The sequence below is a fragment of the Dipteris shenzhenensis genome, chromosome 21 (assembly GCF_047967505.1).
Source record: "Dipteris shenzhenensis isolate YYH24624 ecotype China chromosome 21, Dip_SZ_1.0, whole genome shotgun sequence".
Taxonomy (NCBI): Eukaryota; Viridiplantae; Streptophyta; class Polypodiopsida; order Gleicheniales; family Dipteridaceae; genus Dipteris; species Dipteris shenzhenensis.
The window spans coordinates 34,934,205-34,950,376 of NC_141616.1; the positions used below are offsets into that span (position 1 = coordinate 34,934,205).

A 16,172-nucleotide genomic window follows, 5' to 3' on the forward strand; every position below is an offset into this window, starting at 1 on the left:
CTGGCGCCGGCGGCTCCAGTAGTTCCGGCGGCGGCAGCGGCAGCAGCGGCGGTGGCGGACAATGACGGTGGCGACGTCGAGGATGAACCGTAGCGGAGAACCGGTGGGTTCGGATGCGGATCCGGAATCCGATTCACCGGGAGTGCCAAGTGTTAAGGGCAAAAGCAGCAACAGCAAAGAGGAACTAGGGGGGGAGTCCTTAGATTATTATCATTAATACGTTGTATCTAGTTTATAGTGAGATATGAAAAGACGGAAGTTCTAGGACCAGGCGGAGAACTGACGAGGCACGGCAACCGTCACGGCAACCGTGAAGGAGTTATGTGTGCCGGTTAGATAAAAGAGAAGAGAGCGATCATTCAGGGGGCTCATTGATGAGGATCGGAGCAAGGATCAGTATGATCAGAAGAGGAACATTGTTATGTATCAGAGAGTACGGTGTTGTACTGCTCGGAGAAGTGTAATACAGATATTCTATTGCATCTATCTTATTGTTTTATCATGAATGATTCTGTCGATCACTGTTCTACTCTATGAATTTTCATACGCAGTTCTGAAGTTCGATTACGCATGTAAATCTGTCGCAGTAGTGCGTTTCGAGTTAGTCTTCAGAGTAGAGAGGGCTAACAAAGAGGTCTCCTCACCCATAAATTCTCAATAAGTCCTATTGTACAACACAACATACAAGTGTCCCACATAGAGGAGTACACTCCATGGTACATTTCTAATCCCTTGGTCAATAGAAGTGCACAGATGCACAAACAAACACACACACACACACATGCACACACACATGTGCATGCACATGTGCGCACACACACACACGTACATGCACACACACATACTCACACACACATGCACGCATGCACGTGTACACACATAGAGACACATAGACACACACACTAGCATGTTAGTAGCTATATATAATTATAAACATGCACACATACTCACATACACTCATACAATATACTTGAGCTTATGCACACACAACTATACTCATTCACAATTAATTTTACTAACATTCTTGATTACGTAGGGTATCTACTCTCCTATAGGTAGCTAGTATTGGTCTAATAATGTGACTATATGACTCTAGTATTGGTCTGATAAGGTGATTATATGCCTCTTAACCTAGTCCTTTATGTGTGTGCGCACATGCATGCACACGCGCACACACACACACACATTGATGCATGCATGCCCATGTGCACACACACATGAATGCATGCACATGTGCATATGTGCATGCATGCACTTGCACACACACACACACACACATGCGCATGCATGCACACACACACACACACAAAAAAATATGGCTAGAATGAAGACAATGTGAGAATATGAGACCTAAACTTGATCTTTTACAAAATTTATAGCATGAAGAAATAATGGCTTATATAAATTGACCCACTTATAGACTAGTGTTCCATGCTTCTAGCACTTTCTTATCATGTATCTATATGAAATCAAATAAAATCTAGCTACAAAATAGTACAGTTTATGATATTTTCAACTTGCACATGGCATCAAAAGATATACCTATTGATATTTGATAGCTACCATGGGAATATAATTTGACCTATCCTAATAGAGTGTCCTACATATTTAAATTATTACTGATTTTAATGATCTAAGAAACACAAATCTCATTGATGGCTAGTATGTCTAAGAAAATGTCGTATAGTATGCTTAGTTTAAGCAAATCAATTAGTTTCAAATTGCACAATTTATTCCATTTTTTTAAAGAAGAAAAGACTTAAATGGATTCATTAGTGAAATAAATACAATCTCTTCTTAAAATTTACAAAGTTCATCTTAGGTCTTACCGCCTCAGCAGGGAAAACTCCAAGGAGCTTGGCAAAGTCACCATCAGATAGCTGTTGCAAATTTTCCTAGCTTAGTATGATTCCATGAATCCATGTGAGCATCTCTCTCTCTCTCTCTCTCTCTCTCTTATTTATTTATATATAGTTACATGTATGGTGGATTTTGAGTAATGGCTTTTGATTTTCTCACACATAGCTAAATTAATTTATATACATATAATACATTTTTGGATATATATGAATATAATCACTAACTGTATCAAATAATCATCTTCAATCATGTGTGAACACGAATTCATGTGCTCACATGAGAGTGCTCTCAACGGAAGCAAGAACGGAAGAAGGAGAGAGAGAGACAGAGAGCCACACAAGTTTGGTGGGTGCAGAACCACCCTAATCTTCTTTTTCATTCATTTATATATGTGTTTGAGTATTGTACATAACTGGGGTTAAGGCACAGTGACCTTTAACCCCCACAACCTCCCACTTAAAGGACAATGTGCCTTTAAGGGAGAACAACCAGTGAGCATACTATCCAATGCCCATCAATACACGACAATACTCAAACCGCTGACTAGGTAGACTCTTCGTCAGCATATCTGCAGGGTTATCATCTGTATGAACCTTGACAAGCTCTATGCGCTTGTCCTCAAGTACCTCCCTGATGAAATGGTACCTGACCTCAATGTGTTTGGTCTTTGCATGAAAGACCGGATTCCGTGCTAGCTGAATAGCACTCATGGAATCACTATGCAATGTCGGTACACCTGTATGAATCCCCAAATCTCCCACTAGCCGATCAAGCCATATAGCCTCCTTGCAACCCTCTGTGGCTACAAAACATACTCAGCCTCTGTGGTAGACAAAGCAACGCACTTCTATGCGCGAGACATCCACGACACTGCACCACCTGCAAAGGTGAACACATAACCAGAAGTTGATCTCCTACTATCCACATGCCCTGCATAGTCTGAATCTGTGTACCCAAGTACACGCATGTCTCCTTTACCAAAGCAGATGCACATCTCCTTGGTACCCTTCATGTACCTCATGATGCACTTAACTGCCTCCCAATGCCTCTTTCCTGGATTAGCCATATACCGGCTAACAACTCCCACTGCAAATGCAATGTCTGGTCTAGTAGCTATCATAGCATACATAAGACTCCCAACTGCTGATGCATAAGGAACCTTGGCCATCATGGCCCTCTCCTCATCTGATTTGGGACTATCTGTATGACTCAGTTTCACATATGGAGGCAATGGAGTACTCACTGCCTTCCCCCCCTCCATATTGAAACGCTGCAATACTTTTGTAACATACTCTTTTTGTGAAAGCCAAAGGAGTTTCCTACTCCAATCACGCGTGATGCGCATACCAAGAATATGACCTGCAAGTCCCAAATCCTTCATATCAAAGGCCTCATGCAACTGGGCCTTTAATGCATCTAGCTCATAAGTATTCTTGCTAGCCAATAGCATATCATCCACATATAGTGCCAGGATTATCAGGCTACTATCCTTAGCCCTTTTAGTGTAGAGGCAGTGATCAATTTCACTCCTTCTAAAACCCTGGGACCAAATGAAAGCATCAAACTTCTGATACCATTCTCTAGGTGCTTGCTTAAGACCATAGAGACTCTTCTTCAGCTTGCAAACTAAATGCTCTTTGCCCTTTTCTTCAAAGCCTTCCGGCTGCACCATGTAAATTTCCTCATGCAAATCCCCATGCAAGAAAGCTGTCTTTCCATCTGCATAAGCTCCATATCCTCTAATGCCACTAGTCCAAGCATGCATCTAAGTGTGGTCATCTTTACAACCGGAGAGAATATCTCATCAAAGTCCACACCCTTCTCTTGCTTGAACCCTTTAGCAACCAAACGGGCCTTGTACCTAGGCACATCATCACCTGTGACCTTCATTTTGTAGACCCATTTACATGGCAATGCTTTCTTTCCATGTGGCAACGAAACCAAGTCCCAAGTCTTATTCTTCATAAGTGAACTCATCTCTGATTGCATAGCATACTCCCACTTGCGTTGATCCTCACGCATCATAGCCTCTCTGTAGCAAGAAGGCTCCCCGCAATCAGTAAGCATCACATAGTCTACCCCTGGAACAAACCTATCAGGCGGTCTAGACACTCTAGATGATCTTCTCAAGGGCATTTCAGCTTGCTGTCCCACTTGCATATCAGCCACATTTGGCTCATCATTTCCACCAATAGATGATCCATCATCTACCCTTGATTGTATACCTGTGGGAGTACTTGGTTGTACCATTTCTTGCACATTTGGTGCATGGACAGCTTGCTGTCTATCAACATATGCAGGTGGATTCACATCCTGGAAAGTGATTCTCCTCATTTCCACATCCCTCATGGGTGCCTTATGCATCTTCTTCTCATTGAAGACCACATCATGGCTGCGTATGATCTTCTTTGCTTCTGGATCCCAGAGACGATAGCCCATCTCTCCACTTTCACCATAACCTAGAAAGATGCATTTCCTAGACTTAGGATCTAGCTTCTTTCGAAGCTCTTTTGGCACATGTGCATATGCCTCACACCCAAATATACGCAAATGAGAGTAAGAGGGCTTCTTTCCACTCCATGCCTCTTCAGGAATACCACCATCCAAACTCTTACTAGGTGATCTATTGATCACATGCACTGCAGTCTTCATTGCCTCAGCCCAAAAACCACCAGAAAGACTTGCATTGGAAAGCATGCATTGCAACCTTTCTTGAATGGTACGATTCATCTTTTCTGCAACTGGATTTTGCTCTGGAGTACGAGGGGATGTGAGCTCCCTCTTAATCCCACGTGTATCACAGAAATGCTGAAAGTCATGAGAGAGATACTCTCCACCATTATCAGTCCGTAGGCATTTAAGCGTTCTACCTGACTGATTCTCAACCAAGGCCAGCCATTTCTGAAATACCTGGAACACATCACTCTTCCGAGCTATAGCATAAGCCCACACTTTCCTAGTTGCATCATCAATGAATGTCACATAGTATTCAGCCCCGCCTAATGACCGTGTAGGCATGGGACCACATACGTCTGAATGCACCAAATCAAGCATTTCAAACTCTTTCTTTCCCCTTCTTTTATGGGCTGATTTAGTCTGCTTTCCATAGAGACAATGCTCACAAAATTCAAAATCAGAGAAACTCAAATGTGGTACATAACCCAAATGGCATAAGAGTTTCATTCCATTCTGGCTCATGTGCCCCAACCTGCAATGCCACAAAGAAGTGCTTGGCTGCTCGGTTATTGCAACAACATGATCAAATACCCCTGATACATATAAGGGATACAAAGTCCCACACTTGGCACCCCTGGCCAAAAGCATAGAGCCCTTCTTAATTTTCCAACTCTGAAAGCCAAAAGTGGTGTGAAAACCAGCATCATCTAGCTGACCCACTGAAATAAGACTCTTGGTCAGCTTAGGCACATGTCTCACATGTTTCAAAACAAATGCAGACCCATTTGCAAAAGAAAACTTTATGTCACCTGCTCCCACTATGTCACATGCATAGTCATTTCCAAGATGCACACAACCTGTCTTTCCACTGTCATAAGTGGAGAACCATTCCCTATGGGGAGTAACATGGAATGAAGCACCAGAATCCAAAATCCAATCCTGGGAATATGCATCATCTGAAGTGGTAAGCAACTCTGTAGATAAACTAGACATGAATAGAACATCATTGTCACTATCACGTGTGACTGCATTGATCTCCTCGATCTTCACTTTTCCTTTGTCCTCCCTTGGACTCTCTTCCTTTTGATTTGCACCCCAATTTGCATTCTTTTTCTTATCCTTTTGCTCTCTTTTCAGCTTGTAGCAATCCTTTTTCATATGGCCCTTCTTGCCACAATGGTAACACTCAATGTTTCGTGCCCTGGATTTGCTACGAGACTTCCCTCTTTCTTGGGACTTCCCCCTGAACTGTGATCTGCCCCTTTGCACATTTAAGGCTGCATCCTGCTTGTTTCCATCCATAGACTTCCGTCTAATCTCCTCGGCCAACAAGCTACCCACAACATCATCAAATTTCAGTACTCCACCAGGTGCAGAGTTACTGACAGCTGTACGGAAGGTATCCCATGAGGATGGCAATGAACATAAGAGAAATATTGCCTTAGTCTCCGCATCAAAATTCATTTTCTGAGCCTGAAGCTGGCTGAAAATAATATTGAATTCATTCAAATGAGAAGCAATGGAGACCCCTTCCTTCATTTGCAGCTCAAATAACCTCTTCATGAGGTAAACTTTATTAGAGGTAGTTTCCTTTTCATAAGTGGCACACAGTTTCTTCCACAAATCTTCCGTAGTCTGCTCATTTACTACTCTGAAATAAACTGACTCTGCAAGATGAAGTCTAATAGTAGACTTTACTAATGCATCCAACTCATTCCAATCATCCTCAGACATATTTGCAGGCTTAGCTTCAATCCCTGCCAAGGGTTTAATCTGCTTCTTTTGAATAAGCACATCCCTTATCTGTTCTTTCCACAAAGAAAAGTTTGTCCCATCAAACTTTTTAATGCTGAAAAACTCCTTTTCAGGCATGGAAGAGGATGCCATGATGCAAATAAAGCAAAATCCCAAATGCTAGTGCCTGCAAGAGAGAATCACACCAAATACCAGGTGCACCCAAATGTGTATGCCACAATAGAGTGAAATATCACTAAAACTCAAAGCTCAAAGCATCTGACTCATGTGCATATACTATGCATCCATATGAGCAAATCTGGCCCAAAAGAAAATGCCAATAAGTGCCAAATGACTCAAGCATAAACACTGTCCACTGGCATATGCATCAATAATGTCTCATCCAAGAGAGCATAGCACTATCAATGCATCACCTGCAATGTGTCAAAGCTGTCCCTCAGCATAAAATAGCATCCATGTGCAAAGCGTCCATAAAAATAGCATCCCACAAGGCAATTCGGGCCTATCAGCGCATCCAATAAGGACCGCAATGCATCCAAATGGCCTATAAATCATCCACTGCAACCCAATGCACACCACGAATGAGCGTACACTGCTCAAACTGCAACCAGAGTGATCTGCATAAGGTATGCTCAAGAAATCATAGTCCCACGGTAATGAGCGCTACTGAAAATAGAACCTGAGATGCCTCAAAACATGGGCGCCATTGCATAATCGGAACCAGCAAGAAAATCTGCAAATATCTCTCTTCTGCCAGAACTCCAAAATCCCAACCGATGAGTGAGAAATGGGAGTCAATACTTATCCACTGCCATGTGGCATAAATCTAAGGTTTCAAAACCTTAGTATGAAAAATGCATAACAGAGAGACGAAATCAAATACACAGAGATTTATAACTCTGAAAATCCTCCACCGAATCACGCAAGAACTGATAGGTAGGGGTTTTTGGGCGTCCGGAACGCAATGGGACAGACGGTTTTGGAAACCGTGGTCTCAATCACTGGGTCCAACACACGGACTGAAAAACGTTTTTGGAAACAGAGCTATCTGTAAACTCCACCGGAGTGCGAATGATGAGCAACATAGAAGTTTTAGGACCTCCTGAGTCCACCGGAACTGACAGATCTGCAAATGGTTGCTCCAAACTTGAGTTCCAATACCCGGGCAAAAAACGCAGGAACTGACACAGTGAGTCAGAAATCCACTAAAATGATCCCAGATTCAAGAATGAAGGTGTTTCCAAGCTCCTGAAGTAATGTGGACACCAAAAGCAAGCAATAGTTGCCTCTACAAGTCAATATGGAGTCTCTGTCATCGAACGGAACAGGGAAAAGCTCAAAAAACGACTTTTTTTTTTTGAAACCACTTAACAGGCTCTCAAAAAAAAACTTCGCAAAGCCAAAGTAACTTTTCCAAAGGTTCCTCCAAGGTCTCTGCACACTCGGATGCAAGTAAAGTCCCCCACAAAGCTTCCCACAAAGCTTCTCCTTCCTCCCACAGAGCTGCTGAGCTTCAAGCATTCACGCACACTCAGCTAGATCACCCGGGCTCTGATACCAGTTGAGAGTGCTCTCAACGGAAGCAAGAACGGAAGAAGGAGAGAGAGAGACAGAGAGCCACACAAGTTTGGTGGGTGCAGAACCACCCTAATCTTCTTTTTCATTCATTTATATATGTGTTTGAGTATTGTACATAACTGGGGTTAAGGCACAATGAACTTTAACCCCCACATCACACACATGCACACACAGGCACATGTGCACATTTGTGTGTGCGCACGTGCACACACACCATGGATGATTTTTTCAAGTTACTTTCATTAAGAAGCTAAAGTTTTATATTGGCATCGAAAGTTTGTATGTCCTAATAAAAATAAATGTTTGAAACATTCGCCATGATTTGAAACTTTTATGCAAAAAAATTTAAACTTTTGCTAGGATTTGCATTTTTTCCTTCAAAATTCAAAAGAAAATATACAAACAAGTACTACATTCTACTAATATTGCGAAACTAAAAATTTTATCTTGAAAACTTTTGCCAAGATTTTATATTAATATATAAGCATAGCTTCGATAAAAACATCCCTCACACACACACACACACACACACACAACACACATGCATGCATTCATGTATGCATGTATGCATGCGCACATGAGTGCATGCATGCACGCACGCAAGCTTACACACACATACACATAGAAAAATTTTCATGGATCCATTCAAGTGAACATCAATTAAAGAAAAAGAAATACCGAATGAGATATATTTTATGGATATGGATTTATTCTTTAAAAAAGTCTCATGGAAAATTTTTTGGAGCTAGCTATGATATTGTATAAGTACAAGAGATCATCTAGTACCCTGAACAGCATTGAAAAGTGATTTGATGTATGTTGCATTCTTTGCAAGTCCTTCCTCTATCGGTCTAGTTATTTCTTTGTATGCACCACCACAGATTGGACCTAGAGATATGCCAAGCTGCACTTAAAATGGTGGAGACCATGTTTTTAATCAAATCCAACACATCTCTCTCTCTCTCTCTCTCTCTCTCTCTCTCTCTCTCTCACCTCAAGGGGGTCACTATGTACAAACCCTCTATATCATGTGCATTCAAGGCCCATTTTTAAAATACCTTATCTGTGAATTTTTCATTAATTAAATGCACCCTTTTTCTATACAAATATGTATTTCCAAAAACTAATTTAAATACTCCCTTATGTATGTTAATTTTTGTTAAATTTAGAAATATAAAATATCCCTCTGTTGAACTCACGTGATAGGGTTACACATGATGAGTGACCCCCCCCCCCGCCCCCCCGCCCCCCCCCCCCCGAGTCTCTCACACACACACACACATGCATGCACGCACACACATGAGAGACTAAATCTGTGATGTGTGTGTGGTTGCATGTGTTGGGGAAAAAGGGTGGTTGTTGGGACCGTGGGGGGTGCAATCTCGAAGCTACAAATATAACCTAATGCTTACAATTAGTAAGAGTCATATTTTATCGATAAATCAAGTTTAAGTATTATACCACACCATATCATCATTCACTCTTATTCAAGGACAACAAAGCATTGATTCATTCTCAAAATGTTTATAGTATTTTTTATGCATCTTAGAGAAATCTTGGTAATTTCATGTTGAAGTGTGAACAATAGTTTAGTGCTTTATTGATTAGTTTTAGAAACTGGCAATTTTTAGAAAAAAATATACATGAAGCTATATTTCGATATGCACTTTTTTTCATCATCTACAAGACTTACAATGAGGAGTACTTGGAGGAATTCATCCACTTGATTTTCTATACATTTCTATGAGTTTGCTTTTTGTATAGAAAACACTTTTTAATGATCCAATAGTCTCCATATTTATGTATGTGTCTTTATAATGTGCTTGTCTATCAAAATCTAGCTATATATTTATCACCAAAAGTAATCATGCATGCAAAACATATATTTTCCTATTTTACTTCTATTATGTATCATCTACATTGAATTATATCAGCTACTTATTCTTAGCTTTATTATGTTTTGTAAAAAGCATTTATTGTACATTTTTGCTGAAATTTTTGGTGTTCCACTAATTTGTGTATAAATTCCTTTCCTCTGTACATTAAAGAAAAAACTAGTTCGAATGCATGAATGTATCACCCATATAAAATTCTTTATGTTCCACTAATCTATTTATAAATTCCTTTCCTCCTTACATTTAAACAAAAACTAGTTTGAATGCATGAATGTATCACCCATAGTAAATTATCAATGTATCACCTGTATATCATATTCTTGATAATCTTCTATTGTGTTTACAACACCAGAGCTTGATATACTTCCACGCACAAGGTGTGGAAACTTTAGTCTAAACCAAGCACTCATTGCCCCTGAGTAAGATCCTCCCAAAACAATCCATGCATTTTCAAAGCTTGCTGAGAGGTTGAATCTCTTTCTTATTTGATCCTGTACCAAAAAGAATCTGTCATTTTAGCATTTAATTTCAATTTTGATAAATAAAGACATTTAAAAAAATAATATATGGGTTGATATTTTCACATAAATAAATCTCTCACCCTAGCTTGATGCCCTTTGGAGAAAATAGAACCATTTAAGGAAACTAAATAACTACACTTAAATGAGCTTTATATTGTTTAGAATTTATAAAGACTTAGAACCTAGTACCAAAAGTTGGAAAACATAATGGGCTTCATGTAATTTATAAAGTCTTTAAATTCTAAAATGTAACCATGAGGAATGTCCACGTTGTAATTTCTTTATATTCACAAAAATAATGTGTTAGAGATTAAGTCACAATATGGAGTTGGATATGTTTCCCACATGAATCTTTATCCAAACTTGGATGTGTGCCCCACATGAAACTTAATTTAGAATTATATACCTTGTTGACGTATGTTTTCTAATAGAAATTGTGAAACTATTGTTAGGATGTGGACATCTAGTCATATAAGTTATCACACTAGGTATCATTTCAAGAACCTATATTAGGAGAAATAGGACTTGTGAAATTCATCCATAGCATCCAACTTAAATTTACACATAAGAGATATTTGTTGTACCTTGCATCCATACATTAATATGTGAATACCTCAATAGTATTTCATCATTTAAGAGTACAACATGCATATTCTACCATGTGGGGGTCCATATTTGCATTTATGTTTTTGTTTGGGGATGATATTTTTGTTGTTATAGTAGCTCCACCCATTTTTTATTGACACTCATTGGCTAATACCATTGTAGGAAGACCTCCATTATATACTACTTTTGGAAATTGTTTCTATGATGTCCTTTACTTGATTTGATTAGGAGAGGTTATAGAGGGTGTTTACTTAGTTTAGTTGTTTTTTATCATGACAAGTTAGCTTGAGGAAGTTGCAATATTTTTCCTACCATTGATACTAGTTGGGTATACCACTAATTCCACCTTTTTTTTTTGCCCATTTTTAAAACCTAACACAAGAACTATTCAAAGATCAAAATAATAGAAGCCTTTTGTATAACAGAGAGGTGCTATTGCACATCACTTAATCAATAAGTTGCCCCTGACCATGTCTCATAGGCATTCACACTCCACCCAACTTGTCTGATTGGTGGAACAATTTCTTGGGAATGCTTTAATGGAGTCAGAGACATATTTTAATCATATTAAGCATATTTTCTCACCCTCCTACCAAAATCTTATTAAACATGACTGCAGAGTCGTGTGCCAATATAACAACATGCTCAAATCCTGAGCATGGATGCACCTAGACCTTGGCCAATTAGTGTGAGGTTCAATTGATGCATGGAAAATGGCACTTGAAGTCTCACAAGTTAACATCCATGGACCCTATATCCCCAAGTTATCAATGTGAAGATGAGTGGTAGATACCAGGAGTGTCCCCATGGAACATTGACTCAACTTATGCTAACAGGAATACCCCACCATAGACTACACCATCAATTTTTTCCTTCACGTACTAATGCTAGGGGATATGCTGTACTGGCAACCATGGAGGAACTCATGTGGAAAATAGGACCTCAAGAGCCAACTCAAGAGAAAAGCCCCTCCAATGTAGCAGCCACAAGAGTAGCATCAACCACACCAAGCCCCACCCAAGAAGCACAATAGAGACACCGATAGTCAATTATACTCTCTTCTTTGAAACAATGGCTAGAGTGGGGTGTTAGAGGTGAGCTATAAGGTCACATCTCATATTTAGGCAATGAGAGTGTTAACCTCTGCTTAATAGGAAGCTCAGGTTTGGTTGAATAACGCAGTATAAGGGAGATTGCGTGAACACTAGTAGCTATGCCAATGGTGGAGCATGGTCCACCTCATTAGGAAGGAATAGGAATAAAAGGTAGTGAGCTCTCCCTAGTTGAGGCAGTGAGCTTACCTACTTAGAGCTAGAAATTGGAACTAGGAAGAGGATGAGTTGTGTAAGACAGAGAGTAGCATAGAGCTAGGACCTTGAGATTCCAATAAGGCAAGATTGTCTGAACACTAGTAGCTATGCCAATGGTGGATCATCGTCCACCTTATTAGGAAGGAATAGGAATAAAAGGCGGTGAGCTCTCCCTAGCTGAGGTGGTGAGCTTACCTACTTAGAGGTAGAAATAGGAACTAGGAATAGGATGATTTGTGTAAGATAGAGAGTAGCATAGAGCTAGGCCCTTGAGATTCCAATAAGGTTGTTGGCTCATAGAGCTTCAAGCCCAAGTCAAGGTGAGTGGAGGTGAGCTTACATAAAGCTATCATGATCTTGTGCAGCTATGAGCTATTGTAGCATATGTGCCTCCTTTAAAATATGAATAGTGATTGCATTTTTTTTATGATAAATCTCTTCTTCTAACATACTTAATGTACCTATCCCCCACCTATCCTGGTACTATTCACGCATGCAGCATGCCACCCCTTGTCAAATTTATGTTGACGCTTAATTTCACTCACCCCGCATTGAGTAGTGACATCTTTCCTCACCAGTGCATGCACATCATATCGAGCTCAATCATTGGGTAGCTCGTTAATCAACTCAAAAGATAGTGGAAAAGATTGTCAACATAGATGAATTAGGGAATCTATGTATAATATCTCATCCATTATGTCAGCCATATGATAATGTGGAAGTCAAGGTGGTATTGATATCATTGTCCAAATTCTCTCTAAATCCCTAGATGGTGTAAGGAGTTTGTATATTTAACTCTTTGAAGGACCCATGTAGCATCTAATACTATCTAACATATTTACCAAGACCCTATAACAATATATATGCAATGCCATACACATTGGTTTGTAGAATGTGGGCTTCAAGCGATAGCAACCTAATGGGAAATTTTTATTTCAACAACGCAAAGGAAAAGACTACACTTATGCTTGGATGGTGATGCCTAATGCATCCATGTCCCTTTGGACGTTGAATCCAAATCATACATCTTGGGTTTAGGGGAGGGGGGACTTCAATATATATGCATTTTGCATACCACGTACAATCTAGAGATAATTTAATATCCCAATTTAAATATGGACTTTCAAATATTTTTACACTATGAATATTTTGTCTTGATATGATAAATTAATACTAATGACAATAGACATTTTTTGATAAGTGGTTACATCCCATCTCTTTTGTTACTTTTCCCCTCCATAATAGGAGTATAATAGTCTCCAAAATCATTAAACAAAATTATGTTTTTTCTACATTTAGAATACAATCATCCACCATTTATCATCTTGGTGATATGGTAACCCTTTCTTGGTTAGAAAATTATTTGAACAATGCTCACTTTCAAATTGGCTGATTGTTAGGATTTCATTTTGTCCATGATATCAACTACTCTTTTATAGATTGGTATTGAGGACCTAAATAAATCAAATGCAATAGACCTCCAATCATTTGAAGGAAAGGTAAAGAATTTTCAAACCTACACCACCTCCAAATATAATGTTTTTGAATCTCAAGACATAACTATGGTATTGTGTTGCAAACCTTATGTAGTGAGTTACATAGTATCTCTAATGTTAGCACAAGAAAATAAGCTAGGAAACTTTAGTTAATAAATTGTACATGCATTTGTAGCGTGTGTTTTTTGATAGCAACCAAATGGTAGATTCTATTTAAGTAGTTCTTGTATAGGTAATCCAATTACCTTGTATTCCTTAATCATATAAGGAGCTCAAGTGGTGATAAATTCCTACTTGGTCATGAATAGGAACCAATGCAATCCAACTCCTACCATTCCAATTCTTTTACTAAATAACTAGAATATAATCCCGTGTATTAATCCTTATATGTACATATCGTGCACTTCTAGTGAAATGATTTTGGGAAAGAAACTTTTCAAAGCATGTTCTCACCCTCATATTGTTCACATTTTCTAGTTTTAACTATCAATTTATTAGCTAAGGCTCATTAGTGGCATTGATTCCTTGTTTGGAAAACTCATGTTATTAATCAAACCCTTTAAAAATGGCCTCCATTATTTTCTTGCACATGTAGATTAATCACAACCTAGACATCTTCTATAAGAAAATAATACGTCTGTGCTCAACAGATAATAGGATCTCATATGCAAGAGAGAAAACAAGATAGTATGGAGAATCAAAAATTTGATTACTATAGAACTGATACAATAGATGGCGCTGCCTCCCAACCAACCATGCGCTCCTGTGAAAGAAGCTTTGATGGCGTGCTGGAAACAGTAGAAGACGGAGGCTGGATGCTAAGGAATCAGGGTTGCTGTAGCCATTGATGAAATGGGCTTCACGGGCTTGCTCTTATATAGCCACCAGTCATAGTCACTTAGGCTCAATTGGGTGACTGACCCAGTCCGCCCAAAACAGTCGATTGGGGTCGCTCCTGAAATAGGCCACCGACATACGATAGAACCGGTGCACAAAACAGAGCAACTAACATACAGTCTCTCGGCCCAGAGCCATCCAGGATCATCTGAGGTTCCAAACGGGCCCCGCAACCCAAGAGTGGGTTGCCCCGGGAAATGCTCTGTCTACCCTCAGTGCGGTCAGTCAAGGGATGCCTTCACAAACTTGCATGTAGCCTAGTTGGTGGTGTGCCAACTCTATCTAAAGCCATCCAGCCATCAGGCCACACATGGTCCCCATCTGGTGTCCAAACGAGGACCTACCAAATAATTGAGCTACTCAAATGCCTTCTCCTCATTTGGGGGGCTTACAAGTAGAGTTAGCTGGTTCCCGCGTAGTTACACGAGAGTGGAGCATTGATATCTAGCACCCCCCCTCAATGTCCACTTGCAAGTGAACGAGGTAGTCAATAGAGCGAGCAAGAAAAAGCAAGCGGGCCGAATGAAGTGAGCGAGTTTTTCCACAATTCCTCTTATGAGAACAAATTTGAAACCCAACTTACTATAGCAAGATGTTGTCATAATAAGTATACCAATATTCAAACTTACAATCCACCCTATCTTTCAATTGAAGAACATAAACATTACTCAGTCTGGTAACATTGAACAATATCACTTCATCCATATGTCTAAAAAGCTCTAGTCTCATTATAAAGCATCGGATAGCATCATACATAGAACAATGGTACCATATTCAAAACTAATTACTAAACTCATAACATAAATGACTATTGAAACACCACTTCACCCGCAAAATGTACCAAACTAACACTACCACTTTCCAAATGTGTCCAGGGTTCACCACAACAGTTATCAATCTATGAAAAAATTGGTGTTTAAAACCATGTTCTAATCCTCCTGACATTCATCATCAAGAAAGTAGTTGCGCGCACGTGGATTATCTAATTGGCACTCATCATATCTCGTGTCGGCTGACATGAATCTTGCCATTTTTTCTGCATAGTAGGCAACAAACTACTCGGGGGGGTCACTATGTATAAACACTCTATATCACGTGCGTTCAAGGCCTATATTTAAAGTCCCTTATCTGTAAAAAATTTCATTAATGAAATGTACCCCTTTTCTATACAAATCTATAAATTTTTTACAAAACTATTTTAAATAGTCCCTTATGTATATTTATTTCTGTAAATTTTAGAAATAAAAAAAATCCTTCTGTTGAACTCATGTGATAGGGTTACATATGATGAGTGACCCCCCCGAGACAAACTACAACAAAACATACATTTCAAAGCAAAGTAAGTCAAAGTGGAACCATGAAAATAATTTCCAATAAGAAGAACTTGCCATCCTTAAATTCGCTACCAACAAAAAGAAAAAAAAAGCTAGATCAAGGCCTTACAAACAATATCCAAATGATCAAAATTTGTACTTTCTTAATTCAAAGGCATCCGTAAATGTTCACTATCTACCATATTATAAAGATGCTAAATAACATTTTCAAAGTCCTCAATTTCAGCATTCAAAATATATAGGA

The 16,172-nt window shown here is 39.3% G+C and overlaps 1 protein-coding gene across 1 annotated transcript in view; it reads right to left on the reverse strand.

Moving 5' to 3' along the window:
• LOC147888780 (putative serine protease EDA2) overlaps positions 1-16,172 on the reverse strand; it is a 196,184-nt gene that overhangs the window by 120,117 nt on the left and 59,895 nt on the right. Inside the window, exons 4-7 of the mRNA XM_087392365.1 lie at positions 10,070-10,255; positions 8,663-8,773; positions 5,843-5,848; positions 1,830-1,880 (exon numbers count right to left, since the gene is read on the reverse strand). Coding sequence (XP_087248491.1) covers positions 1,830-1,880; positions 5,843-5,848; positions 8,663-8,773; positions 10,070-10,255 — 354 coding nt within the window. The remainder of the gene's footprint in view (positions 1-1,829; positions 1,881-5,842; positions 5,849-8,662; positions 8,774-10,069; positions 10,256-16,172) is intronic.